Source organism: Vulpes lagopus, chromosome 14 (assembly GCF_018345385.1).
Source record: "Vulpes lagopus strain Blue_001 chromosome 14, ASM1834538v1, whole genome shotgun sequence".
Classification (NCBI taxonomy): domain Eukaryota; kingdom Metazoa; phylum Chordata; class Mammalia; order Carnivora; family Canidae; genus Vulpes; species Vulpes lagopus.
Window position 1 is genome coordinate 23046961 of NC_054837.1, and position 25666 is coordinate 23072626.

At 54.5% G+C, this 25666-nt stretch overlaps 2 protein-coding genes across 2 annotated transcripts in view; one reads left to right on the forward strand and one right to left on the reverse strand.

Moving 5' to 3' along the window:
- The window catches only part of TESC (tescalcin), a 56697-nt gene extending 48157 nt beyond the window's left edge, over positions 1-8540 (forward strand). The window contains exons 6-10 of the mRNA XM_041728528.1: positions 492-631; positions 2592-2653; positions 2756-2863; positions 6245-6292; positions 8284-8540. Of these exons, the coding sequence (XP_041584462.1) occupies positions 492-631; positions 2592-2653; positions 2756-2863; positions 6245-6292; positions 8284-8361 (436 nt within the window). The 3' untranslated portion in view covers positions 8362-8540. The remainder of the gene's footprint in view (positions 1-491; positions 632-2591; positions 2654-2755; positions 2864-6244; positions 6293-8283) is intronic.
- A 5483-nt stretch (positions 8541-14023) lies between these two features.
- The window catches only part of FBXW8 (F-box and WD repeat domain containing 8), a 120811-nt gene continuing 109168 nt past the window's right edge, over positions 14024-25666 (reverse strand). The window contains exons 9-11 of the mRNA XM_041728897.1: positions 18876-19049; positions 16468-16578; positions 14024-15936 (exon numbers count right to left, since the gene is read on the reverse strand). Of these exons, the coding sequence (XP_041584831.1) occupies positions 15804-15936; positions 16468-16578; positions 18876-19049 (418 nt within the window). The 3' untranslated portion in view covers positions 14024-15803. The remainder of the gene's footprint in view (positions 15937-16467; positions 16579-18875; positions 19050-25666) is intronic.

A 25666-nucleotide genomic window follows, 5' to 3' on the forward strand; every position in this document is an offset into this window, starting at 1 on the left:
CTTTGGGTTTTTTACTCCCGCAAATGTTTTTTTCAACCATTTAAAAACCTAAAGCCCTTCCTTGGCTCATGGAGTGTACAGAAGTAGGCGGCAGGTGGGGCTGGCTCGTGGACTGCAGTTTGCCAGCCTCGGATCCGACGGGTGGGGTCAGCAGAAGTAGCCTGGGGAGTTGCGGAATTGCTCGCTGCCTCGGTTTCCCCTCTCTGGAGAGCCCACCCCTGTGCACTGCAGCCCCCCAGCCCTCCCCGCTGCGTGGCTGTGGTCTTGCCCCGGGCCTCCAGGGCTGTGAGCTGTGGGGGGCAGTGCGGGCCTTGGGCTAAGCCTCTGGGGACCCCCAGCGCCCCGCGAGCAGGCCACTGGGCAGCGGAAGCCAAGGCCGAGTTGGCCGCAGGGAACCGTGGGCCCAGGAAGGCCGCGCTCTGCGGCGTCGGTGGTGAGAGGACGGGCTGCAGGGCTCAGGCGCCGCCCCGTTTGCCCCCCTGCTCCCCCAGGAACCTGCGCAAGGGGTCCAGCGGCCTGGCCGACGAGATCAACTTCGAGGATTTCCTGACCATCATGTCCTACTTCCGGCCCATCGACACCACCATGGACGAGGAGCAGGTGCAGCTGTGCCGGAAGGAGAAGCTGCGATGTGCGTGCGTCTCTGCAGGTCCCTCCGCACCCCTGCAGCCGGCGGGTGGGCCTGTGTGGAGGGGGAGGGGGGCCGCCGAGCGGCATCTCTGGGAGGCCGGTCCCAGGGCTCAGCGCCCGCCGCCAGGGCCCCAGGATCCCCCCCGCGGGTGGTGCTCTTGGGCCGCTGGCTTCTCAGCCAAGGTGAAAAGGGGGGGCCTCTGGTTGGGACGGGCTGGGCTGCAGCAGGGCCCCTCCACTAAGTGGCCGCATGGCCTTGGTCCTTGGTCCTTGGACGGGGCTCTGTGAATATACACTGGTTCGGAGCTCGGTGAGGTTGCACGGGCACCCGGGGAGGTCCTGGGACGTTTGCCCCCCCCCCACGTGCCCCCCAGCGCCAAGTTGGCCAGATGGGCCTCTGATGGGCCTGGTCTGGAGGACACCCCCCCCGCCCCCAGGCCCTGGGCTCCAGAGCCACTTGTTCGTGATCTGGGCTGGCCAGCTGCACGGGGGCCCAGGGTGGCCTGTGTCACATGTCCCTTCCCCGTGTGGACTTTCCCATGACTCCTGACATCCTGCTGCCTCCGCCCGAGGAGGCTCAGCCTCGTTAGCAGGAACAAGTAAACACGGGGACCGGGCTGGATTTAGCTCTGGAATGTGCACGTGAGGCCTGGTGGGAACTGGCCGGGCCCTTCCTTCCTCCCTTGGTGCTCCAGGCCAGCGGGGAGCCGGGTGTCAGTGTCCCACCTGCTCCAAGGGCCGGGTCGGAGGTCATGGGGGCCCCTGGTGCCCCGTCCCTTCACAGGGCAGCCGTGGGTGAACACGCTAACTTCTCTGAGCTTCCGCAGTGCAGCCTGTGAAATGGGTTCAGGGCAGGCTCACCTCACAGGGGTCACGTGCGGATGAGAAGCGAAGACGTTTGCCGCACGTTGCCCGGCCTGGGGTGTCTGGTCTGTGCTGGATCGACGCCAGCACAGGGGACTTAGCTTGAGGCTGAGCTGGGGGGCGGGGGCTGCCTCCCCTTCAGCTCCTGGCCTCCCTTGGGCTGCTGGATGCTGAGTGATGTCAGTCCAGGAACAAAGTGAATGACACAAAGTGGAATAACCAGAGGGGAGGAGGTGCTGGGTCCCTTGTGCCCTCGGGGGGCCGGCTCAGACCAGCCAGGGGCCTGAATACAGGGGGCCCATGACCTGCCGATAAGGGTCTTTGAGGAGTGATGCTTTCTTTTTTTTTTTTTTTTTTTTTTTAAGATTTTATTTATTCACGAGAGACAGAGAGAGGGAGGCAGAGACACAGGCAGAGGGAGAAGCAGGCTCCATGCAGGGAGCCTGACGTGGGACTCGATCCTGGGTTCCCAGGGTCAGGGCCTGGACTGAAGGCAGCGCTAAACCGTTGAGTCACTCAGGGATTCCCTGGGGTTTTTTTGTGTGTGTGTGTGAAGATTTTATTTTATTTTTTATTTTTATTTTGTTTGAAGATTTTATTTTTAAGTAATCTCTGCAGAATGTGGGGCTCAAAGTTACAACCCCAGGTCAAGAGTTGCACGCTTGTCCTGCTGAGCCAGCCGGGCACCCCAAGGAATACTTTGAAATAACGTTGATTTGTCTTCACATCAACGCGAGTGTCACGTCTGTGCTCGCGGCGTGTGGGGACCGCGGGTCCCGATCCGCCAGCTTTGTGGCTCACTGAGCCTGTGCCACGCCCTGAAGCACACGCTGTTGCTGTTACTCCCGTTGTACAGATGGGAGAGCCGAGGCTCAGAGAAGTTAGGTCACTTGCCCAGGGTCACCCACCAGGAGGGAGGCAGTTTGGCCCCGTGGCCTTGGCCCTTGACCCCTGCGGTTGCCCCGGGAGGGGGGGTCATTACGGGTGTCTTTGGCTCGTTTTGAGGAGGCCTTCGGAGCAGGACGGCTGGGGAAGCGGGGGCACGCGGGCTCCCCTCCAGCTCGCCTGACGGAGCCCCCTCTCTCCGCCGCCCCCAGTTCTGTTCCACATGTATGACTCCGACAGCGACGGCCGCATCACCCTGGAAGAATATCGAAATGTAAAGTATGCTCCCGCCCGCCCGCCGGCCAGGGCTCCTGGCGCCTCCCGCCCCGCGGCCCCGACGGAGGCCCCAGGTCACCCTGTCTGCCTCGCCCGGCAGGTGGTGGAGGAGCTGCTCTCGGGAAACCCGCACATCGAGAAGGAGTCGGCCCGCTCCATCGCCGACGGGGCCATGATGGAGGCGGCCAGCGTGTGTGTGGGGCAGATGGTGAGCCGGGACCCCGCGGGGGGACCCCGATCCCGGCCGCCACCTGCCACGGCTCGCCCGGCTGGCAGTCTGTTCCTGGAGGGCCTGGGGGGGCCCGCGCTGCCCCTCTTACCCTGCTCCTTTCCCGCCCCAGGGAGCCCCCCGCGGCGTCCCCTGCCCACGGCCTGCAGCCACCAGCTTGCCACGCTGCTGTCAATTTACCACGAGGGGCTGGGGACGCGGTCCCGGGGCTCCCTCCCGGCCGCTTAGTCCGGGCCCCAGTGTGGAGCTGGGAGCGGGGACCCATGTAGATGAGCAAGAGGAGGGGGCTGGCGCCTGCAGAGGGGAGCCCCTGCCGGCCCCGGGAGGGAGGCGCGGGCCAGAGGCAGGTGGCCGTGGAGGGCACCAAGTTGCTGCCTCGGGCCCTAGCAGAGCTGCAGCAGGGAGAGACAGGCCCGAGAGCTGGACCCCCCTGGAGGCCTGTGGGGGTCGTGCTGGTGGAGAAACGCCTGGGTCATTTCTCAGGCCGGTGCTGGGCAGGCCGGTGATGAGCTCGGGCCGGTTAGAGCAGGGCTTCTCCACCTGGCACTGGTGACACGCGGGGCGGGACAGCTGTCAGTGGCGGGGACCATCCTGGGCATCGTAGGGCATTCGGCAGCGTTTCTGGCCTCCTCCCAGTTATGAGGGAGGGAGTCTCCAGACATGGCCAGATGTCCCTGATGGGACAGGACTTGTCCCCAGCAGAGCGGTCGCTGCGCGGTGACCGAGTGAGCAGTGGCCCCCAGCGTGCGTGTACTGGATCGTGGGGATGGGATGCACCTGCAGACACGCCCCTGGCCCTGAGGGTGGCTGCACGGCATGTGCAGACATCACCCTCGTACATCCCATGCGTCGTCTCCTGTTACTGGTGGGGAAACCGAGTATGGGGACACAGAGAACTTTCTGGAATTTGGAGGCAGCGATCTTTACTCTGCCTGGTGGCCTCAGTCTTGTAGGGCTGGGTCTAGCCTGGCTAGCCCCTGACGCGGTGGCTTTGAGCCCCGGGCACCTCGATGACAGGCACCTGAGGGTGTTGGTAGGTCCCACCTGGGCCATCACCTCTTCACACCTGTGTATTTAAAGTGGCCGCAGCTCCCACTTCCTCTGGGGCTTTGGGTTCACCACGGCCTGAGTGGGGCGGTGTCCTCCTGCTGGAACCCACTGTTCGTGCCCAAGCCTGCCATTGAGGGTCCTGGCTGGCCTGGGCCTGCTCGCGGGTAGGGGCGCGGGCCGGGGTCATGCCGTTAGCCTGGATTTTACCCGTCTGCCTCCTGGCCCCAGGGGGAGGCTTCTGGCCGCAGTGAGAGCACCCCACTCAGCAAATTAGCTGTGGCAGGAAGGGCTGGTGACCTCAGCGGGGAGCGCAGGGCTCCCCTGCCATCGTGTCGAGCCAGATTCCCATTTGATTTAATTACACTCCCCTTCTTTAAATTGTTCCCGTCCCACTCCAGTTTCAATTGGTGACAGTTTTCTTAATTTGCTGTAGTAAAATTGTTGGCAGCTGGCAGCTGCTGATCTGCATAAAAACCACACAACCTCAGAAGCGGAGGTATTCTAGAGCCGACGCCTGCATCCCGGGTGTGCGGGGTGTGCGGCCCGAGCGTCCTTCTTTCCTTATGGGTCCTCTGTGTGCTCGTGAAATATTTTCTCAGGCAAGCGCCGGCCAGATAAACAGATCACACACACGCACGCACACACGCACACACACTCGCACGCGGGGCGAGGGCCGCATTGCTCAATACCATCTGGCCTCCCAGGACGCTTAGCATTTGTGCGGCGCTGCCCCGCGGCCTGCAACGGACCCGCCCAGCCGGTTATTGAGCGCAGCGGCGCCCCCACTGCCGAGGCTTTCTCGGGAGGTCCTGTGGCCTGAGGCCGGGGGTGCGGTCAGGGAGGGGCCCCTGGGCGAGACGGGCAGCGAGCCCCAGGACAGGCCCTGGGCGTTTGAGAACTGGTTGCACTTATGAGGTTTACAGGTTTACAGAGATGAGTTTCTATGTTAGGAACAAGCGTTAAGACATCAGGGAGGGTGAAGACTCCGGGGGGACGCGTGGAGCCGCCTGGCTGTCCCCCTGGCCAGGTGGCCTGCCCTCGGCACCTCGGCGGCCTGTCCCTAACATGACGAAGTCGCGGAGTGCCTGCCGGTTTCCTAAAGACCCGGGGCGACAACGGCCAGGAGGTTGAGGAAGGGAGAGGGTCTGTGCTCCCCTTCCCGGCATCCACTCCTTCTCCTAAAGGGAATCGAGTTTGGGGGGGTAGTTTCCGACATATGCCAACATCTATACTTGTGTCTTTTATTTATTTATTTAATTTTATTTCTTTAAAGATTTTATTTATTTGAGACAGACACAGGCAGAGGGAGAAGCAGGCTCCATGCAGGGAGCCTGACGTGGGACTCGATCCTGGGTCTCCAGGATCACAACCTGGGCCGAAGGTGGTGCTAAACCACTGAGCCACCTTTTATTTTTGATTCACACAAAATGGCTGGACTGCTCTTCCCCTTCTCCGTACTGACCCCCTTCACATCCTGGGGGCTGGTGGTGGCAGTCCGGGTAGCAGTGAAGGAGACTGACACACGTTGATGGTTGTGCTGCCCCCCCCCCCACCCCGTATCTTGGGGCCTCCTCCATACCCGCATGTAGAGATCGACCCCTTCCTAATGGCTGCTTAGGAATAGCACAGATGACCAGGATCTACTTAGAGCCAGTCCTCTGTTGATGCTCACGGACTTCGGCCCGGCTGTCACTGTCACCAGGGCTGCTGCAGGCAGGGCCGAGGTCTGGGGAGACTTGGCTGTGCCAGAGCCCGAGAGAGTGCCAGAAGGGGCAGGAGCCGCACCCCTGATCCCTGAGCTCCGTGTGTGCCCAGGGCCGGGAAGGCACAGAGGGGGACTGGCACTGCCTGTGACTGGCTGGGGGAGGTGGACGTTATCACAGTGACTCACTGGGTGTGACGGGTGGGCCGGGAGGCCAGCCCTTCCCCGTCCCTGTCGTCCGCCCCCCCCAGTCCCAGGGGTATGTGAGCTCCCGAAGGGTCAGTGCAGGGAAATGGCAGGAGGTGTGTGGTGGTGGTGGAGGGGAAGGGGAGCCCGTGCCTCTACACCCCCTTCCTCTATTCCTCTACAGCCTCATCCACCAGGTCCCCATGGGGGGCTCAGGTGGGGCCCTGGTTAGCCTGCACCCTCCTTCTCTCCTGCCGTCCAGCCAACCGAGGAGACGTTGGGAGTTCAGGGTGACTGGCCTGGAGGTGGCAGTCCAGAGGGACCCCCTCTTCTCATGACTACAGGGGCCCAACCATCGTTGTCCTGCGGGGGTGGGGGCCTCCTGGCGGCAGCCACTCACTCTGCATGTGCTCTGTCCCCAGGAGCCTGACCAGGTGTATGAGGGGATCACCTTCGACGACTTCCTGAAGGTGGGTGTCTAGGAGGGGAGTGGGGCTGGAGGGGGTGCCCGCTGGTCAGGAGGAGACCCGCATCTCTGGGGAAAGGGGTCCTGCCCGGGCGTGGTCTTTAAAATGCAGGTTTTACTTACTTTGGGAGAGTAGGGTTCACCCGTGGCTAGAGCAGTTGAAGCACGAGGAAAGGGCTCGACAGCTCTGTCTCTCCCCCCCACAAGTCCCTGGTGCCCTGGTCAGAAGCACTGCCAGTGACCGTTGGAAGCAGATTCTGGAGTGTTCTTTGCCTCTCTGAGCATCAGCTTTTCCCAGAAGCACACAGTGGAGCCAACTGTGTGGGGATCTGCCCATGGCTTTCCTGTGCATTCTTGCAGCCCCCATGGGTGGACGCCAGCCCTCTGCCGTCACAAATGTGCGCTGAGGTTGGGAACTAGGATCCCGCACTGCTCTGATAGGGACGCACCCAGCCGAGGGAGATGAGCTCACTCTGCCCGCTGCCTGGCGCCCACTACTCTGTCCGTGGGACTCTGGGCTTGTCCTAGAATTAGAGGAAGGACAGGAAGTCAGGGGAACAGGACCCACAGGCTCTGGCCCAGCGCACTGTGCCAGCCTGAGGGAGCAGAGCGGCCTGGAGCCAGAGCTGGGCCAGGACCCGGGTGCTCACGGCCCCGTGGAGCCCAGGAGCAGCTCAGACGGGGCCCCCTCCCTGGCCCGTCAGCGGCAAGCTCTGCAGGAGAGGAGGCAGGCGGCACCAGCTTCTGGGCCGAGGTGTGCAGCCGCCTCGCCCGCACACACCAGGGCCAGGCAGGTAAAGGAGCCTAAGAGACCTGGCCTCTTCCCCAGGAGGCTCCCCCGAGCCCCCACCCCTGTGCCTCAAGTGCTCCCCAACCTGTCCACGTGCCAGGGAGGGCCTTTCCTGACCAGCGGGCCCCTCCCCGTCCCTCCCGAGCCTTTCCCCGGGACCCTGTTGCCACCTGGTGTTTAGCAGAAAGCACCTGGGTGCCAGGCAGCTTCCCTGGGAACAGGGGTTGGAGCTGCTCCCCAGGAACCGGGTCTGATTTCTCTGCACCCACACCAGACCCCAGCACACTCAGAACAGGTGCAGGAGACCAGGAAGCCGCTGGGGAACTGTGGGTGTGGGACAGTGGCAAGAAATGCACCAAGGGCTCCCTGCAGCTTGGGGACCTGTGGGGCTGTCCCTGGAGATGCTGCAGGTGATGGCTTGGGAGTGTGAGTTCTCACACAGGCGTGGAGGCAGCAGTCACACCAGTGCGTCCAGCCATTTCTCCATCAGTGGCCCTGTTGGGCCCCCAGGGGCCAAGGAGCTGGCAAGCGCAGCCCTAGGAGTGGGGGGGCCTTTGTAGTGTGGCAGACGGGGTCGGGTGGCCTGGGTGTCCCCTGAGGCCCTGGCCACGATGGACTCTAATGGCAGAACCAGTACCAGGTATGTGGCAGTGGACATCTGGGCATAGAAATTATTCTTCCCGGGCATAAGCTTGTCTACACCGGACAGGGGTGACCTCCTGTCCCCCGCGGGGAGGCTATAGAGACCAAACTGTTGTGACCTTTTAATCAGTGAAGCTGGCTTAATAAAATCTTGCAGTTGCACAGCGCTGCACAGCGTATGGAACGTCTCTGTGGATGATTCCATTTGAGCCTCCAGCACTGCGTGACTTCCGTGGGCAGTGCAGGTGGTGGTCTCGGCACTGTGCTGATGGAGAGGAGGTGGAACGGGGTTAAGGAATTTGCATGAAAACCATGGAGTGTGGTGGGTGGGATTGAAATGGCTCCGGGCTCCGAGCTTGGATTCGGTGCTTAATGATAACTTGCTGTGACAGTATCAGAAAAGGTCCAAATGTCAGATCCCAGTGAACCCGCAGAAAGGCCTCGCTTAGCTCACAGTCTTGGCACCACCTGTGCTGGCGGCGGGGAGGGCGGCCGGGGACACGGGCAAGGACCCGGGCTGGCGGCGGCGGGGGCACGGCGTCATGCTGCTCTGTCCCTTCCAGATCTGGCAGGGGATAGACATCGAGACCAAGATGCATGTCCGCTTCCTTAACATGGAGACCATCGCCCTCTGCCACTGACCCGGCCGCCCCGAAGCCGCCCTGCGCCGCGCAGCGTCCCGCCGGGCCCGCGCCGTGGCTGTCCTGCTGCGGCTCCTGTAAATAGCCCCACGCCGCCGCTGTCTGGTCTGCCCTGGGGTGAGGTACGTGGGACTTTGCTGTTTTTATCTCTAATAAAAAAGAAACGGTTTGGTAATGAACACGGCTCCTGTGTGCTCCGCACGTCCGCCCGGTGGCCCAAGGCTGAACGAGAGCCAGCAGCAGCTCGTTTTCAAAGGCTGATTCTGAGGTTTCTCCCCCCCCCCCCCGGGTCTTCTGGTTTAATTTGGGTGAAGCCGTTTGCTCTTTTTGCCGCACGAGTGCTGGGCAGTAACGGGAGCCCAGCAGCTCCTTGCTCCGTGGTGGCCGGGACCCCGGCGGTGGGGCTTCCTCGGCGGCGTGACGGAGCGTGTGGGCAGGGGGATGATGAGGGGGACCCACCGTGATGCACCCGAGCCCACCAAGGGTCCCCAGGGTGCTGGACTCGAGGCCTGGGAGCTGGGAGCGGGGTGGGCCCTGCCCTTCTGGGCCCAGCGTGTGTGGCCTCCCAAGTGGCGGTGGCGGGGACTGCCCCAGGTGAGTGGCTCCCTGGAGCTCCAGAGTCCCCTTCCGACTCAGGGATATGTGATCTATGCGGGGGGCCGGGAAACGAAGGTGGTCTCTCCAGTTGGTGTCTGTGGCCGGGGGCTCCCCAGAGGCTGGCTTAGGCTGCACGCTCAGAGTCGGCGCTCGGCGGGGCCAGCATGGCCATCGTCGCTGTGGTCGGTCACTGCTGGTGGCGTTCCAGGCCTCCTCGCTTGGTTCCTTGCAGCTACACTCACTGGGAAGTTCCTTTCCAGCCTCCCAAGGAAGTTCTGGCAACTGATAGCTGCTGTTACTGGCCTTCTCGCATTTCCATGGTTTTGTAATCGAACGCCTGTGCGTTGGGTTCAGAACATAAAAGGTGCGAGCAGGCGCACCACCGCCTCCCACCCTGTGCCCTGCAGGCCCTGGCTTGCCTCCCGGAGGCGTCGCGCCCCCCGTTTCTGCAGCCTCTCTCTGGGGCTGCTCGTGCGGATGCAAGCAGCTACCGGGCTGAGGATGAGCTTTCCGTCGCCGTGTACGTGAGCAGTTGAAACGGAGCAGCGAGGCGGGTTGAAGCGTGGCTGTGGGGACAGGGGACTGTGTGTGGGCCGGAGGTCCCGAGGCTGGTGCACCTTGGTGGTGGTGGTTTGGGGGACACTGAACATTAGGGAGCTTGGTGGCGAGCGCAGACACTGGCTGGTCTCCTGTTGGGGGTCAGCATGTAGCAGGACAGCCTGGGCCCCTGGGGCCTGAGGTCACGGGGGGTGGCCGTCAGGCAGTGCGGCCCCATCTGTGCAGAGAGAGGCAGAGAGCACACTGAAGTCATTTCCAGAACTCTGCTGCTTAGACTGGCACTTACTCAACAAGTGTTTTGACATTTCCAAAGCAGTAGGTCGGGGGCGAAGGCGGAGGCCTCTGCTTCCTACCCTGCAGGTGCCAGCCATCTGGAGGGCCCCTGAACGGTGAAGCAGCCAGCCAGGCAGTTTCCTGGAGCAGAGTGGGACGTGACCTGCCTCCCTGTGGCCCCCTGCCGTCCCCTGCTGCTCGGGGAGGGTCCCGCTCACGCCCTTGGGTGTCCTGGCTGCCAGGGGAGAGAGTCTAGTCTCCGGGAGGGCCTGGTGCGTGGGAATCTGGCCATCTCCCAGCAGTATCCCCCTCAGTGAGCCCCCTGCAGCCTCGCAGATGCGGGCAGTCGTCCCCCCCCCCCCCGCACCCCACAAGCGTGCCGGACTCACGGTGCCTCTGAGCAGCAGGATGGCTGGCATGGCCACCGCAGGCCTGGATTTTCTGAGACTCTCCCAATTTGCTTCAGTTTTGTGCTTCTCAACAAAGGCAGTTCATTAATGTAAAGTGTTTTTATAAATAATGAATCTTCCATCAGCCCCTATGCCCTGAGTTTTAGTTTGGGAGATGTGGCCACTGTGGGCGTACTTCAAATGTTTTCATTTGCTCAGACCACTGAGGGCCAGCCTAATGTCTTTGAAGCCATGGGCCACAGCTTACCTAACCAGCTAATTAAAATGAGATTTATTCACCATGAACCCAGTCCACGCTGCTCCAAAGAAAGCTTATTTGTTCCCAGTCACCGAGGGTGTCATCTGATTGGCAAGGTTCGGGCTGATTTCCACCCGAGTGTGGCCTGCGGGGGTTTACCTGGAGCTCTCCCACCGGCTCCCAGGGTGCTAAGCATGTGAGGTGGTGTTTCTGTTCATTTGGCCATTGGGGGAATGATCAGGGTTGCTGATGAGTTGGTAAAAACCTGCTTCTAGAAAGGGCAGGCTAATTCCCCACAGTCTAGCAGGGCTGCTGGCCTCTGGTTAATGAAGGCTGAGAGTCACTGCTCCTGGCACAGCGGACAGGTCTCAGGACGGCCACCAGAGAAAGGAGGCAGGTGTGTGCCGGAGGTCCCAAGGCTGGCACACCTTGGCACACCCAGGAAGGGCTTTCTGGCTACCCAGCCCCTGAGCAAGTGCAGCCATCCCCCCGAGGTGCCTGATGGGGTACCTCATCGGAAGCAAGTGATGTTTGTTTTGAAATGTGTTCTACAATAGGCAATACAACAGATATGCTGTGTTTACCAGCCTGGCCTCTATCAGGAATACCACCAGCAACTAAAAGGAAATGGGCAGGCATCAACGGTAGGTCAAATATTTGAAGGAAGTGTGGTTGTGCTTGGAGGGCCTCATGCCGTGGGTGGAGACCGAGCAGGGGGGTGGGCACGTGTCTCTGTTCGGTCGCCCAGTGCCAGCAGTCAGCTTGAAAGTGGGGTCCAGACCCCTGCCGCTGCACATCACCAAGGGGAGAAGTTACCGGAACTCAGCTTCTGGATGTTAAAAGACCCTGGCATTTTGACACAAATGCATCGGTTTGGTAGGTTTGCAAAAGGGCCGTGTAATGGAAATCTAATAGGAGAGGCTGGCGGGACACGTCCTGCAGCCACGTTAAAACATGAATTATGGATAAGGGAATGGCGTAAGAATAGCTGTTGTGACAGCTTCCACTTTTGGCCGGGCACCCTCTTGCTGGACTTGGACAAAACAACTCTGCTCCGAGGGGACGAGAAAGTTCTCTCTGTGCTCTGCTCACGCAGGGAGGGCACCTATGCACCTGCCCCTGCCCCACCTGCCTGCCGAGGTGAAGCTGCAGCACTGGGAATGGCAGTGACTTCCGTGGGCTGACAGGGAGTTAAAAATACAAGTTGCCTTGGCAAGGGTTTTGCAAACACCTGCTTTGCAAGCTGTCCGCCCACACAGTGACCTTGGGAAGGCCTTGGGGAGGGGAGCCCGAGGAGCCAGGTTTTTTACCACGACTTCCTAGGGTATCAGCACTGCCTTTGTCCCTGGGCTCTTCGTGAATCAGGAGGCAAGTGTACCAGGACGGGTTCAGTTGTGTGTGCTCCTCCTCCTCATCCGACCCGGTCAGGACGGGACCAAGCTCCTGTCTTCGGCCCCCCAACAGCAATGAGGGCGAGGCGGCGCTGAGCAGCAGCTTGTGCACCCCCGACCTAGAGTGGGGACAGGGCGGCGTGTGTCCTGGCAGTGGGCGGGGGGAGAAAAGCCGGGCCAGGCCCAGCGCTCGGGCTGCAGGGAGCGGGCGTGTTCCCTCCCTCCACGGGGAAGAAAAGGCCCTTGGTGCTGAGCTGCGTGGCGAGTCCGCGGCGGGGAGCCCACGGGGAGCCCACGGGGAGCAGCCGAGGCTGAAAGCCTGCCCTGCCTGGCGCCCGCTGGAGCCCACAGGGCGACGGCCAGGTAAGCGTCTGGCCTGGCGAGGGCGAGGCGGGCGGCCCGCGGGCTCCGGGTCCAGGCCCCGGCCGCCGCCGTAAGCTCCTGGCCGCCACAGCTGCTGCCCGGAGCAAAGGCCCGGAGTCGAGGCGAGACAGCACCTGCCTAAGCCCATTGTCACGGACCGGCCCCTAATGGCAGGCCACCAGACGGTCTTAATGAGAAGGCTGTGCCCTCACAGGGGGAAGCCATCTCCCTCCGTGCGGGGCAGAGTCCGTCTGCAGTAAGCTGGTGTTCGTCGTTTCAATGCAGAGGGTTAAGCACCAGCCGCCTAAATGTGGGGCCTCTGATTCCGAGGTGGGGTGCCGGGGTAGAGCACTTCACCGCGGGGGCTACCAAAATTCCCTTTCAGAACAGACCAAAATTCTACTCTCGGGGGTGCCATCAGCCAGGTGCGATTTCTCCCTCCAGGGGACGGTGATGCCATCCCGAGTATCGCTTAAACACATTGTCGGCTGGGCAGCGGCAGCACCAAGGCAGACCCATGGCTTGGCTTGAAAGGCACGATCGGTGGCAGAGCTGAGATTCTCGGGGGGAGGGGTTGGGGGCTGCAGTCCCCTTCGAGAATCTGATGAAAGCTAGCCTGACTTCTTCCAGAAAATGCTCTTATGTACAATTTCTCATCCAATTTTGTGGGTTTCTTGGATCCTGGGCTAGGAACCCCTGGAACCGGTGGTTCTACTCAACGATGGCCTGTAAAACAAGGTTGCCCTGCCAGCTGAGCGCTCCAGGGGTGGGCACAGGTACCATGGTAGGCAGCGGGGGGAGGGCTGGGGAGAGGGAGGGGACAGGGGACTATCACAGGACACTTGGCCAGGGCGGCAAGTAATTGAGCAAGAAACAGATTTAAAAAATTTATTATTTGAACTGACATTTTATAAAGTATAAGCAAAAGGCAGACGACGTTTTAAGATACAAGAGCTCTGGTGTTGGGCCCTCTGGCTCCCCCAGTGGCAAAGGAGTTTCTTATCCCTCTGGGGGAGCTGGAGGGGGAAGAGTCTGGGCAACGGAAGAGCTGCAGAAAGAAAAGGAAATGATACATCTGCTCACAACTCCAAACTTGCAAAGAGGCTCCCTCAAACTAGCCAGCAGGGATTAAGGTAAGGTGGGATGAACGGAAGGGGTGGCCGTGGGCTAAAGGTGTTTTCTAAACTGCTGGGTAAATGTTGATTTATAGAGGAAGAACCCTGCGCTCCTTTCCCCATCTTCCAGGACGCAGACTTTGCAGCAGAAAACACTGCCTGAGATTTCAATCTGGATCTGATAAGCCCTCCTTCACAAAACCAGGCGATTTTCCTTAATGGGAGACGGTCTAAACAGTTTGGGGAGGTAAGAAAACCTCTATAATCGTGACATTTTACACTGGGCTAGTTGCTGGCAGCGAATGACAATCGTTTAAAACTATTTTTAGTTTGGTAAAATTTTCTGGGTCTTCAATTACCTTTAATGGCCGGAAAGCGTGAATGTGTCTGTAAAATGAGCAGTGAAATCAAACTGGAAGGGCCTGCTTCATAAAAGAAAAATGTTTTACTTAGTGGTCTGGTTGCATTAAGGCTGCGAGAGATGAAAACCTTACAGAGCGAGGTCACGAGGAGGTCAGAGTCCCACATGACAACAGGAGTAAATAAAATACTTCATCTGTTAACTGCAGACGAGCTTCATCTGTTAAGTAATTTGGTTGAAAGGAAGCAGAAGACTGGTCCTGACAAAGCTGCCTGCCAGGGAAGGGGGCGCTGCTCGGGGGCTTCAGGGATGAACCCCAGTTGCAGCCCTTTCTCTGGTTCCACTGTCCTGTTGAGTTGCATGTGGGTTTTTAATGAACATCTTGAGCGATCTGAAGACTTCTGCGGACTTCACACCATCTCCTACTTCCACATACTCGTGTACAGCAGGAAAGCTTCGTTTCTCTCAGATTAGTGTAAGCACCCTGAAAATCTCATGTCCATAATTACTCCTTTTTCTGTTTCTCACAGCCCCTTGTGCCTTTTTTATTATTTATTTAGCATCAAGAGTTGTGTATTTTAGGGGCACCTGGGTGACTCAGTGGGGTGGGCATCCTGCTCTTGATCTTGGGGTTGTGGGATCGAGTCCTGTGTTGGGCCCTGTGCTCAGGGGGAAGTTTGCTAGGACTCTCCCCCTCCCTTCCCCACACTGTCCAAAAAATGGTCTATTTTGGCTTTTCGAAAAAAGCTGGTCCAGTGTAAAATGGGTCAAGTGTGGGGTTTTGGCATTATGATTAACTTTACGATTTGTTGGTTTTCTGTTCCATCAAGTTTTTAGCTCTCTAATTCCTTCCTCTGGAGTCACCGTGTGAGGTGACAGCTATCCATTTATCTTCAGCCTGTTTTTCAAGCCATCCTTCTCTCTGTCCACTCTGGCCTCACCCTGGGATTTTGATATTCAGTGCTTTCATGGTCACCCTGATCCGGGGGGTGGGAGTGGCATTCACATTTTCCATTTTTGTTTTTCACTTTATCTAATTTTATTGTATTAGGGGGGTCACTGAACTTGGCTGGATGTACCCTTGTGCAATCTGAGATTGTCCTTGTGGTCTTCAGACAGCCATTTACTGTGCATGGTCTATGGATATTTAAAATTGATCTGTTGGATCATGCTTGTAAATTCTATTAAGTAAATGCTCTGAATCCTTCCTTTTTTAATTTATTTTTTAATGATTATATCTGTTGATCACCCACTAGGAACATGGACTTTATCTTTGTAGTTCTATCAATTTGGGCTTTAATATTTTGAAGGAATATTAGGTGGCCACTGCTCAGAAGAGTCTAAATCAAGAGGAATGCAATGAATCCTTTGGAAATAGAAGCTACTTCTCACACTGAAGAGCTCCTTGATGCTGCCCTGCTTTAGCACAGTGGTTCAGGATAAGGGTTTCTCCCCCAGCTCTTGCTCTTCTGTCCTATGTGGAGGAGGGCTGTTTATGCAACAAATAGGTAGAAAAAATCTACTTTGTATCACATGTTGTGGACACAACAGTAAAAAGTGTACAAATATATAATTACAGATTATGGTAAAAACTATGAGGAGACAGTGCTGCTATCCTAGGTTTCCACTGGGTGGTGGTATCAAAGACCACCCAGAATGAACAGGTGATCTCTGATCTGGGGGAGGTTGGGGCCCTGTAAGCTCAGAGACCACAGCCCCAGGCCCCCTGAAGACTGGAGCAGGACGAGCAGGGCCCTGCACTGTAGTGTACTGACAGTGTGGGGAGGAGAGAGGGTCCCAGCTGGGGCAGGCAGCAGGTGCAGGGTGGAGGTGGAAGGAGGGATAGTGGGAGGTGCCAGTGGGTGGTACTCAGAGCTACAGCGAGGAGGAGTACAGTACCCAGGGAGAGAAAACAGAGTAAGAGGACACAAGCCCTGACAAACTCTAGCTCTCCACAGGTAGTAATAGCAGAAAGTTCAAGAACCAGTGGGGTCAGACAAGTGCACCCTGGGATTGCTTTCTTCCCCAGGTGTTAAAAACCTGGTGCAGAACTCCTTGGTCGTGGTAAAATCCATCAGCTCTGGTTCCACCCACTCTTCTCCGTGCTCCCAAGGAGGCTGTCCCCTAACGGTGGCCCTAGGGAAAGGCGAGCGCGAGGTCATAGTTGTAGCCTGCCACGGAGTCACAGGACGCTCGGCAGACGGGCAGCGCACTCTGGAAGGCCAGCCGGTCCACTGCAAACTCGTAGGCGTGGATCAGCCCTCGGTGTCTAGGGGAAGCACAGGGACAGCAAGGGGGTCAGTCTGGTGCTGCTGGCCTGCACCCCAGTGCGGGTCTGTGCATTCACCTGAGATATGATGCGCTTCCTATATCACACAGGTCCCTCGGGCCCCTACAGGGGTCAGACACTCAGAATCTCTGGAATCGACATGAGTCTGATGAGGCCAGCTGGGGTGGGGGGCCCATGTCAGGGAAGGCCAGGCCAGCAGACTATAAGACATATTTGCATGGGGTCTCTGCGAGGGGAGGAAACCGAGTCACCCTGCAGACTGAGCATAAGGACTGGGCTTATGCCACTGTTGCTGGGCATCTAGCCACAGCAGTTTGGGTGCTTAGCCCCCCTGGGCATCCCCACCCCACGCACTTCTACCCACACAGCCACATAAGCTCACAATCTCTATGAAAATGGCTGTGCCTGAGAAGACCCTGTGGAGACAAGGTGGCTTGGAGGGATTCCAGAATGAAATCAAACTAAGATGACCTGCTCTGTACTCCTGCAGCCCCAGCCCAGCCCGCTGACCTCCGGTGAGTGGTGAAGTTGTCCAGGTCAGTGTTGCGCACCACCCTCTCATAGGGCACGTTGGCCGTGATGAGGCTGTGGCTGTTGAAGGACAGGTGACGAACGGGGTGCCTGGAACATGACAAGAGAGAGGTATAGGAATGGGAAACCCCCCAAATGGGGCACATCCTCCTAGAGGTTTAGAGTAGAAGGGACTCTAGAACCCTCTGCCAAGCTTCTCATTAACAGAGGACAAACCAGGGCCTGCAGAGGGGCAGGGTCTTGCCTGAGGTCTACACTCTGGGCCGTCCTGTCAACAAATCTAGGTGCCCCCTGCTTGACTACCCTGCACCATGATACGTTCTGGACGTAGAGGAGGTTAGCCATGTGTGGTAGAGAACAGCCCCACTGCTGGCCAGCCTTGGACAAGTTCTGCAAGCTGGGCCACCCGGCTACGGGGAATGGGGCTGATCCGTAAAGGCTCTTCCTCCTAAGGAGGTACAGGCTGTCTGCATGTGCTTTTGTGCTGCCAGATTTTGCAACAATGGCTTGAAATCCATGTAACAAAGCCTTTGCTTCATTCTGAAAACTTTCATCCGGTGCCTCATATGGTCCTAGCATCAGCCAGGAGACATAGGATATAAAAGATGTCCTCATGCAAGCAGGAGCCTCCATTAGAGGATTCTTAACTAGCTCAGATGCATTCCCACAAAGGGGAAACAATGTTTCTAGAGTATGAGAAAGATCACAAGCCCCCAGGATGGGACAGAGGATTCCACACTGGGCCACAGGCCTCTGAGGAAGGCAGAGACAAGAGAAAAATCTGTGCTGGTGGAGCAGGGGCTGCTCCTGAGAGCCCCCACAAAGCAGGGGGAGGCTTCATGGCTGAAACAGAACATTCTCTTGAAAGTATCGAAGGTTCAGGGGCATCAGAGGCTGGCCTGGTCAGTCCAGGATTCAGGACACCAGCTAGAAGAGAGTATGGCTGGAAGATTTTGCTAGGGGCCGAGTAAGGTGGGAGGACCGGGGGTGGGGGGTGGGGTGGGGGCTAAAGATGGTGGGAGGAACGGGGGATTTTGACGGAAGAGGCTCTCAGGTGTATAGCAAGGCTTGATCAGAAGCTCAAGAGAACCCAGACCAGCTGTGTGCACTGGCAGGTGAGGACCTGGTGAGCACAGAAGCTCTGGGTGGGAGACTGAAGTGAGGCCCACTCCTATCCTGGTGGAAATGGGGATCTTGCCAGGGACAAGCAAGTAACCAGAGTTGAGGACCAGTGGTATGTCTACAAATGAGCTAGGAAGACAAGTGCTGGGACGGTAAAATTCTGGGGAAGACCCTATTGACCCAGGCTTCATCCAAATGATGCACTGGAGGGACCTGCTGGAGTGCCAGCCTAGTGAAGTAGATGGAGCTACTGCTGGCAAGAGGGAGAAGGGATGGTGGCCCTGGAGGCTGGAGCCGCCTAGAAGGGGAGATTGATCAGCTCCTTAAGCCAATCAAAGGGGGCTCTTGAAAGCAATAAAAGGGCCTCTCTACTGGCAGGTATATCTGGGATGCCACCATGGAGGAGTTTTGGTTGCCTTTTGGCACCACCTGGTGGCAAGTCCATGCATCACCACAGAAAGCAGAAAACGGGATTACATACCTGTTTGCTGAGTAAGGCAGGGCTGGACAGTCAGGCAGTGTAGACAGGACCCAGGGCTCAAGTCTGGTAAAAGCTGCTGAAGGGAATGAGCACTAGCTCCCACTGCTCTCTAAGCAGCAGCCAATTCCTCTTTTAAAACCTTGCCTCCTTTTGTACCTGACCTGGACTGCACTGCCTTCACCATGACTTGCAATTTGTATTTGCAGGTCTTGGCATCTATGTATTTCTTCTTCTTATGCTCAGATTCCACTTCCCAGGATCAGTCTCTGGGAAAGAAGGCTTTCCTCCTCACCTTCCCCAGGAGCAGAGGCTCCCACGGGAGGCATGGAGGGTGGGGTGAGGTAGAGACAGAGCCCTTGCCCCAGGCAAGATGGCCTCAAGTCAGTTCCAGGCGACAGGCCTCCTTAATATGATGGGCCTACGTCTGTGAGGCCGCCCGCCCAAAGCATGGGATCATGAAGTTGAAACAAAGCCTGAATACTTTCAGCCCTATGGTGCCCTTCTAAAAAGAGGAAAACAAGCAGATGTCAGGGTCACGCCCGTTGGGGGCTCTGATGTGGGGCACGTAGCCGGGGCATCCCTATAGGTCTTGTCTACCTGAGCTGGGTAGGAGTCATGGTAGCACGAACACCGAGAGGAGCTGCCTCTCCAGTAACCAGGGTTCCTGGCCTGAGAATCGGAACCACCGCAACCTGCCCCGGGGCTGCGTGGAGGGGACAGGGTGGCCATGCATGTGGGCGCGGAGAGCTGGCTCAGGTGGCCGGTACCATTAGCGCTCGGTTACCTGGAGTGCACTTCCCACAGCTTCTGGCTCATGCGATAATCCCACACCGAGACCAGGCCTTCCTCGCCTCCGCTGACTATCTTCCAGTCGTCCATCTGCACCGCAGACACTCCCAGTTGGTGGGCAGAGAGTGACAGGGCGATTTTGTCAGTGCGGAGGTCATGGATCCTCACCCTAGAAGGCCCAAAATGAGCACAGAGTGGAATGGGATGCGAGTTAAAGCCCAAAATGATACATTAGTTTTCAATGGTGTGGATCTATGTACAATGATCTTGTCAAAACAGAACCTAAGAAAACCCCTTGGGTCGCAAACATCTAAATACTACAGAGAAGTTTTACCCCCTTCTACACCTTTGCAGGAGACTAAGCTGCACGAGGCCTGAGCAAGCTGACCGTGCCTGCGGTCAGGTCAGAATGATTTAAAAGCCCCTGGAACGAGAGACTTAAGACGAATCCATTAGCTGACGTGTCATACTCTTTCTCTGCTCGACAGGACACATGCCTGTCCCGAGTACAAGTCCACCCAGAGGGATAAGAGTCGGGGCTGGTGTTGGCCTGTGCAGGCTGGCCCAGGGGCCTGGGGTGAGTTCAGCAGGCAGCATAGTTGTGGGCAGCATCAGATTCGATTAGGGGCAAGAGGTAAACCAGCCACACTTGTCTGCAACCCAGACCCTAATTTTCCGGTTGGGAAATTAGCTCTTTTCTGCTATTTAACTCGAGACTTGGTAAGTTCATCACTCTCTTGTTGAAGTTTGGAAAGGAATGTGTCCCTACTTGATGACGGAGAAGAGAATCATGATAAAAATATGTGGACACTTGGCTGTCACTCATCTGAAGTCTCAAAATAATTTCTTGCCTTGTCATAATCTGAATTTAAGAACCCCTTTAAAAACTACTTTTATCTAAGTATATGCTGATTTTCCACATATGGACAAATTAGATAATGAGAGAAATTTCTCATCCAGCAGAAACACCAACATAGTTCTGGAAATAAGCCATAAGAGCAAAAATGTGGCAAAATTTCAGTACAGATGAATTCAACAGCCTCTGTACTGCAAGTCAAACAGGACAAGACCCTAGCACTTAGCAAGGGGAGCTGGACAAACCTAATGCTAACGTGTTCAATCTGGTCCAGACACGTGAGAAAAGACCATCTGAAACACATTCTGTGTCCTAAACTCCTAGTTTCCGAGCTTGCATGCACAGATTTTTTTCTGTTTTCTGAGGAGCACTTATTTGAAACAAAAATTCTATACCCAGTGCACCTATCAAGTTTAAATACATAATTAAGATTTTTTTGTTTTTGTTTGTTTTTAACAGAAAATGACCCCAAATCAGCTACCTGTGGATACTTTCTAAAAGAAAGGGATGTAGCAAAATACTGGCAGAACACACAGGCCACGGGAAGACGTAGAAAACACTCAAAGGTCGCACCAGACCGACCGCTCAGGACCTGACATGCTTGCTGAGTCACAAATGCACCCAGGACAAACCCTCTTACTAACAGTGCTGTGAATGGATCACAAAGTAAAACTCAATGTAGGTTACACAGGGAGGGGAACTTCGGAACAAAAAGCTTTATAATGACAAAGGGGACAGTTTAGTAAATGTTTGGTAAAACTACCTGGGGAAAAAAATGGACCTAAATTTTTTTGGTAGTTTTTTTTTTTTAAAGTAATTCAGCTTCTTTCTTTCTTTCTTTCTTTCTTTCTTTCTTTCTTTCTTTCTTTCTTTCTTTCTTTCTTTCTTTCTTTCTTTTTTAAAGATTTTATTTGTTTATTCATGAGAGACATAGAGGCAGAGACACAGAGGGAGAAGCAGGCTCCATGCAGGGAGCCCGATGCGGGACTCGATCGCGGGACCCCAGGATCACGCCCTGGGCCGAAGGCAGACGCCCAACCGCTGAGCCACCCAGGCGTCCCAGTAATTCAGTTTCTTAAGTCCTATGGTTCCTTTTTTTTTTTTTTTTTTAAGATTTTATTTATTCATGAAAGAGAGAGAGGCAGAGACACAGGCAGAGGGAGAAGCAGGCTCCCTGTGGGGAACCCGAGCGGGACTTGATCCCAGGTCTCCAGGATCACACCCTGGGCCAAAAGCAGGAACCAAATCGCTGAGCCACCCAGGGATCCCCCAGTTTCCTGAGTCCTAATCTACTTGGGTTTAAGCTGATTTTCTTAAGTCTGCAAATTTGAAAACCTAGATGAAATAACTTTCTAGAAAAATAAGAATTACCCAAACTGACCCCCAAGGATAGAAAAAGTAACAATGAGCAGGCAGGGAAAGCTGTGGAGGGAGCAACAGTCCCCACAAACAAGCTAAATGGGCCCACCCTGGAGGGAGGAGCCCCTGGGGCTTTGCAAACCCCTCCACAGCCCAGCAGGGAAGGAGGACAGCTCCCTAGTTCTATATGTGAAGCCAGCATGCTGCCATCCCCCAAACTGACAAGGAGGGCAGAGTATCAAGATCGGTATCAATGCTTAGTCCTGAATAAAATACAGCAGAATCCATTCAGGATGTCTATTAATATAGTTCCCCAAGTTATGGCAACAAATAAGGAGAACCAAACAGTCCTTTCCATGGATGCTGAAAAGAAATTCGATGAGATATAACATTTATTTCTAATGAAGACTTTAAAAGATAGTGATCTACTTTTTTTTTTTTAAAGATTTATTTATTTATTTATGATAGAGGCAGAGACACAGGCAGAGGGAGAAGCTGGCTCCATGCTGGGAGCCCGATGCGGGGACTCAATCCCGGAACTCCAGGATCACACCCTGGGCCTAAGGCAGGTGCCAAACAGCTGAGCCACCCAGGGATCCCCTACTAATACTTCACATTGTCTTTAAAAACAGATACAATTAGATAAAAAAAAAGAAGTGGACAAATTTATTAGAGAGGACAGTTGAAGATAATTCAGTATTAAATGAATACGTCAAAATCAATAGCTATCTATCTTAGATACAAACAACCAAGAGTTTTAAAAAATGTACTCAAAGATGGGCAGCCCGGGTGGCTCAGCAGTTTAGCGCTGCCTTCAGCCCAGGGCCTGATCCTGGAGACCCGGGATTGAGTCCCACATTGGGCTCCCTGCCTAGAGCTTGCTTTTCCCTCTGCCTCTCTCTCTGTGTCTCTCATTAATAAATAAATAAAACCCTAACAAAAAAAAAATTAAAAAAAATGTACTCAAAGAAAAGATCCCAGGATCCCTGGGTGGCGCAGCGGTTTGGCCCCTGCCTTTGGCCCAGGGCGCCATCCTGGAGTCCTGGGATCGAGTCCCGCATCAGGCTCCCGGCATGGAGCCTGCTTCTCCCTCTGTCTGTGTCTCTGCCTCTCTCTCTCTCTCTCTGTGGCTATCATAAATAAATAAAAATTTTTAAAAATTATTTTAAAAAAAGAAAAGATCCCACTTATAAAAGCAATTAAAGACAAAATACCTTATAACAACTTTTCCATCTTGGAGCTCTACCAGCCACATTGCATCAAAATTAATTCTAGATGGCTCAAAGAGTTAAATAGAATCAACTACAAGAATATTCAGAATAGGGAAGCCCTTCTAAACAAAAAATCCAGAAGTCAAAAAGGAAAATATTGATAACTACATATAAGTGTCTAAATTCTTCTCACATGGAGGAAAAAAATCAAAGGCAAGTGAAAAACTGGGGATAATGTTTGCAACAGAGGTAACTGGCTAATTTCTTGTAAAAAAAAAAAATTCCTTCAAATTGAAAGTAAAGTTTGATAACCTAATATTAAGAGAAAAGCTAAGGAAAAAAGTTCACAGGAAAATACTAATGGCTTTTAAACATTTGTGAGTTATGTTCACTGGTAATGAGAGAAATTATGAACTAAAACTATAGTTCGATACCACCTGTCACCTATCTACCTGGCAAAGGTCAAGTCTGGTGGTAAACTCCATAAGACCCTCCACACTAGGGAGCCTTGGACAGACAGGTACATCCATAACACTTGATAGGAGCACAATCCCCTCTTTGGAGCATGATCTGGCAATTTCCAACAAACAACAGACTTTACTTTTGATCTAGCAATTCCGCTTCTAGGAATTTAGACCATATATATATATATATATATATATATATATACACACACACACACACACACACACACATACATACGTATACACACACACACACACACACACACATACACAGACATGCAGGGGCATTAGCCACAGCACTGTTTTCAGTGGCAAAAGATGGGGTTTCTGTCTCAAACTTTAGACTGTCCCACTGAAAATAAATTACTACCATTGGATAAATAACACCATTTAAAGTGCACTCTTGGATTCACAAAGCAAGTGACTGCCCCAGGTCCCAAACTGGAAAGTAGCCTGGAGAGCCTAGGGTGAGGGAGGGTGAGCTAAAGTGAGGCTGTGAGCAGGTGCCAAACTCAGGAATCAATAGGGTTAGATCTCCCCAAAACATGGCAGCAAGATGGTAAGACCCGGGCCCACCCAAAGCGGGGTGGGGAGTGGGAATAGGAGACGACTCCTTTAAAAACAACCAAAAACAGCCACATAAAACTTCTGTAAATGAAGACATGGCTCCTGAAATTAAATTCAGACTAATATGTGATTAAATGGCAAATCTGAGAGATGACCTAGAATGGAGCACAGATAAACAGAGGAAAAATGTGACCAAAGGGTTAAGACATGCAAATGATAAAGGGACAGTTCACCATGTGTCCAAAAGAAGTTCCAGAAGGAGAAAACAGTGTATGGCAAGGAAGCAATATTCAAAGAGAGTTAATGGCTGGTATTTTTTTAGAATTAATGAAAGGCATTGCATACTCACACTGTATGAGCATTAATGCAAAATAAGGATTACATATTTAAGAGCATCATACTGAAGTGAGAAAATGCAAAAGACAAAAGAGGTCTTAAAAAGAGGTGTTAAAAGCAACCTGAGGGAAAAAGGGCATTACCTATTGAGGAATGGTTATCAGAGGGGCCGGAAATACTAGAAACAACATGTACCATACAGTGCTCCTGTGGAGTCTTTACAGGAGGCAGAGCTGTGCATGGCTGTAGGAGGCTGTCACCAAGCCACTGCTGCACATGAGGAGCACGGGCCCAGTGGTGTGACAGGTGTGGGGGGTGAAGAATAAATGTGTCTGTGCTGTGTGTGTATAGGCACCCTCTGGAGAACACTAATAGGCAGTTTCGGCTGAGGAGGATGATTAGGCTGCTCAGGAAGAGAAGTGCCCAGAAGCCTGGCTTCTCTCCATTGTGCTTTTGAATTGTCTTGAATGTGTAGGTTACCTGTTTAAGTAAAGTTGAAAATTTTTAAGATTTTGCAGGCACCTGCGTGGCACAGTTGGTTGAGCATGTGACTCTTGGTTTCGGCTCAGGTCACGATCTCAGAGTTGTGAGATCCGGCCCTGGGTCAGGCTCTGCACTGGGTGTGGAGCCTGCCTGAGATTCTCTCTTTCCCTCCCTTGTTCCCACCCTTTCTCTGAAAGAAAAAAAAAAAGAAAATAAAAAATTTAAGACTGGGGAAGGACACATTTGAATTGGTAACAGCAGTTACCCTGAGTAAGAGTGGCAGTAGAGGGGATCCCTGGGTGGCGCAGCGGTTTAGCGCCTGCCTTTGGCCCAGGGTGCGATCCTGGAGACCCAGGATCAAATCCCACGTCGGGCTCCTGGTGCATGGAGCCTGCTTCTCCCTCTGCCTATGTCTCTGCCTCTCTCTCTCTCTCTCTCTCTCTCTCTCTCTCTCTCTCTCTGTGACTATCATAAATAAATTAATTAATTAAAAAAAAAAAAAGAGTGGCAGTAGAGGAATTAAGTGTAGACACTGCCATGTTGTTTCAGAAACAGGAACTCATTCATGATGGGGAAGGGGGGGCACCCAGAGGTCTCCAGAGGTACTGGTCACGCTCTCTTTCTTAAGCTGGGCAGGGGGGTGGGTGGTAGATGCAGGCATTCTGTGATTGTTCAAACTGTACATATAGCTTACATACACTCCTAGCTGTATGCTGTGTTTCAAATAAAACTGGATTTTAGAAATATGTAGTCCTAGAACACAGAGGAGAGACTCATTCATTCTTTCTGGCTAGCTCAGGGCACCACCTGGGCGATGCAGCACAATGATGAGCTCTGTTACTATGGCCGGGCACGCGATCCTCCCTCCCTGGGGAGGGGTCTGGGACTACAGATGCAGAGAGAGCAGGGACCAGACTTGGAAAACAAAGGTCTCCCTCTCAGCACTTACAGCCACTTGAGGCATTCTGCATAAGAGAAGTGAGAAAAGGTATACATGCTGTAAAAGAAGCGCTGCCCATAGGCAACAGCTGCACTGCTCGCAAAGAGCAATGTGCAAAGGGGTGTTGTGGGGAGGAGGAAGGTTCTAGCCCAAGCACTTTTCAGCACATATTTGGTTAATAAGGGTCTATTTTGCTGTGGTGATTTTCATAAAGAGCTCCTCTGTTGAATATTTATACTCCATAATTTACAGTTTGGCTGTTAGGGAGACAAAGACAAACACAAATTTGGTCCAGAAGTTCAAAGTTTGCCATCTGTTTTCCTATTGTATTTAGATACCAGCATGGGTGGCTCCAAACAAAATAAACAAATACACCAAAAGATACAGCATTTGTGTATTTTACGTCACTAAGAAAATGAAAATGGGCCAAAAGAGATGTGAACTTCTCCCCAAAGGAAAAAGGGAAAAGTATTTCTAGAATATCTCCTTAGAGAGCCATCACTCTGCTTTCTTGTCAACACAAAGAAATAGCACACCCCACAGTGTGCAAAGTCCACACGAGCCATTCCA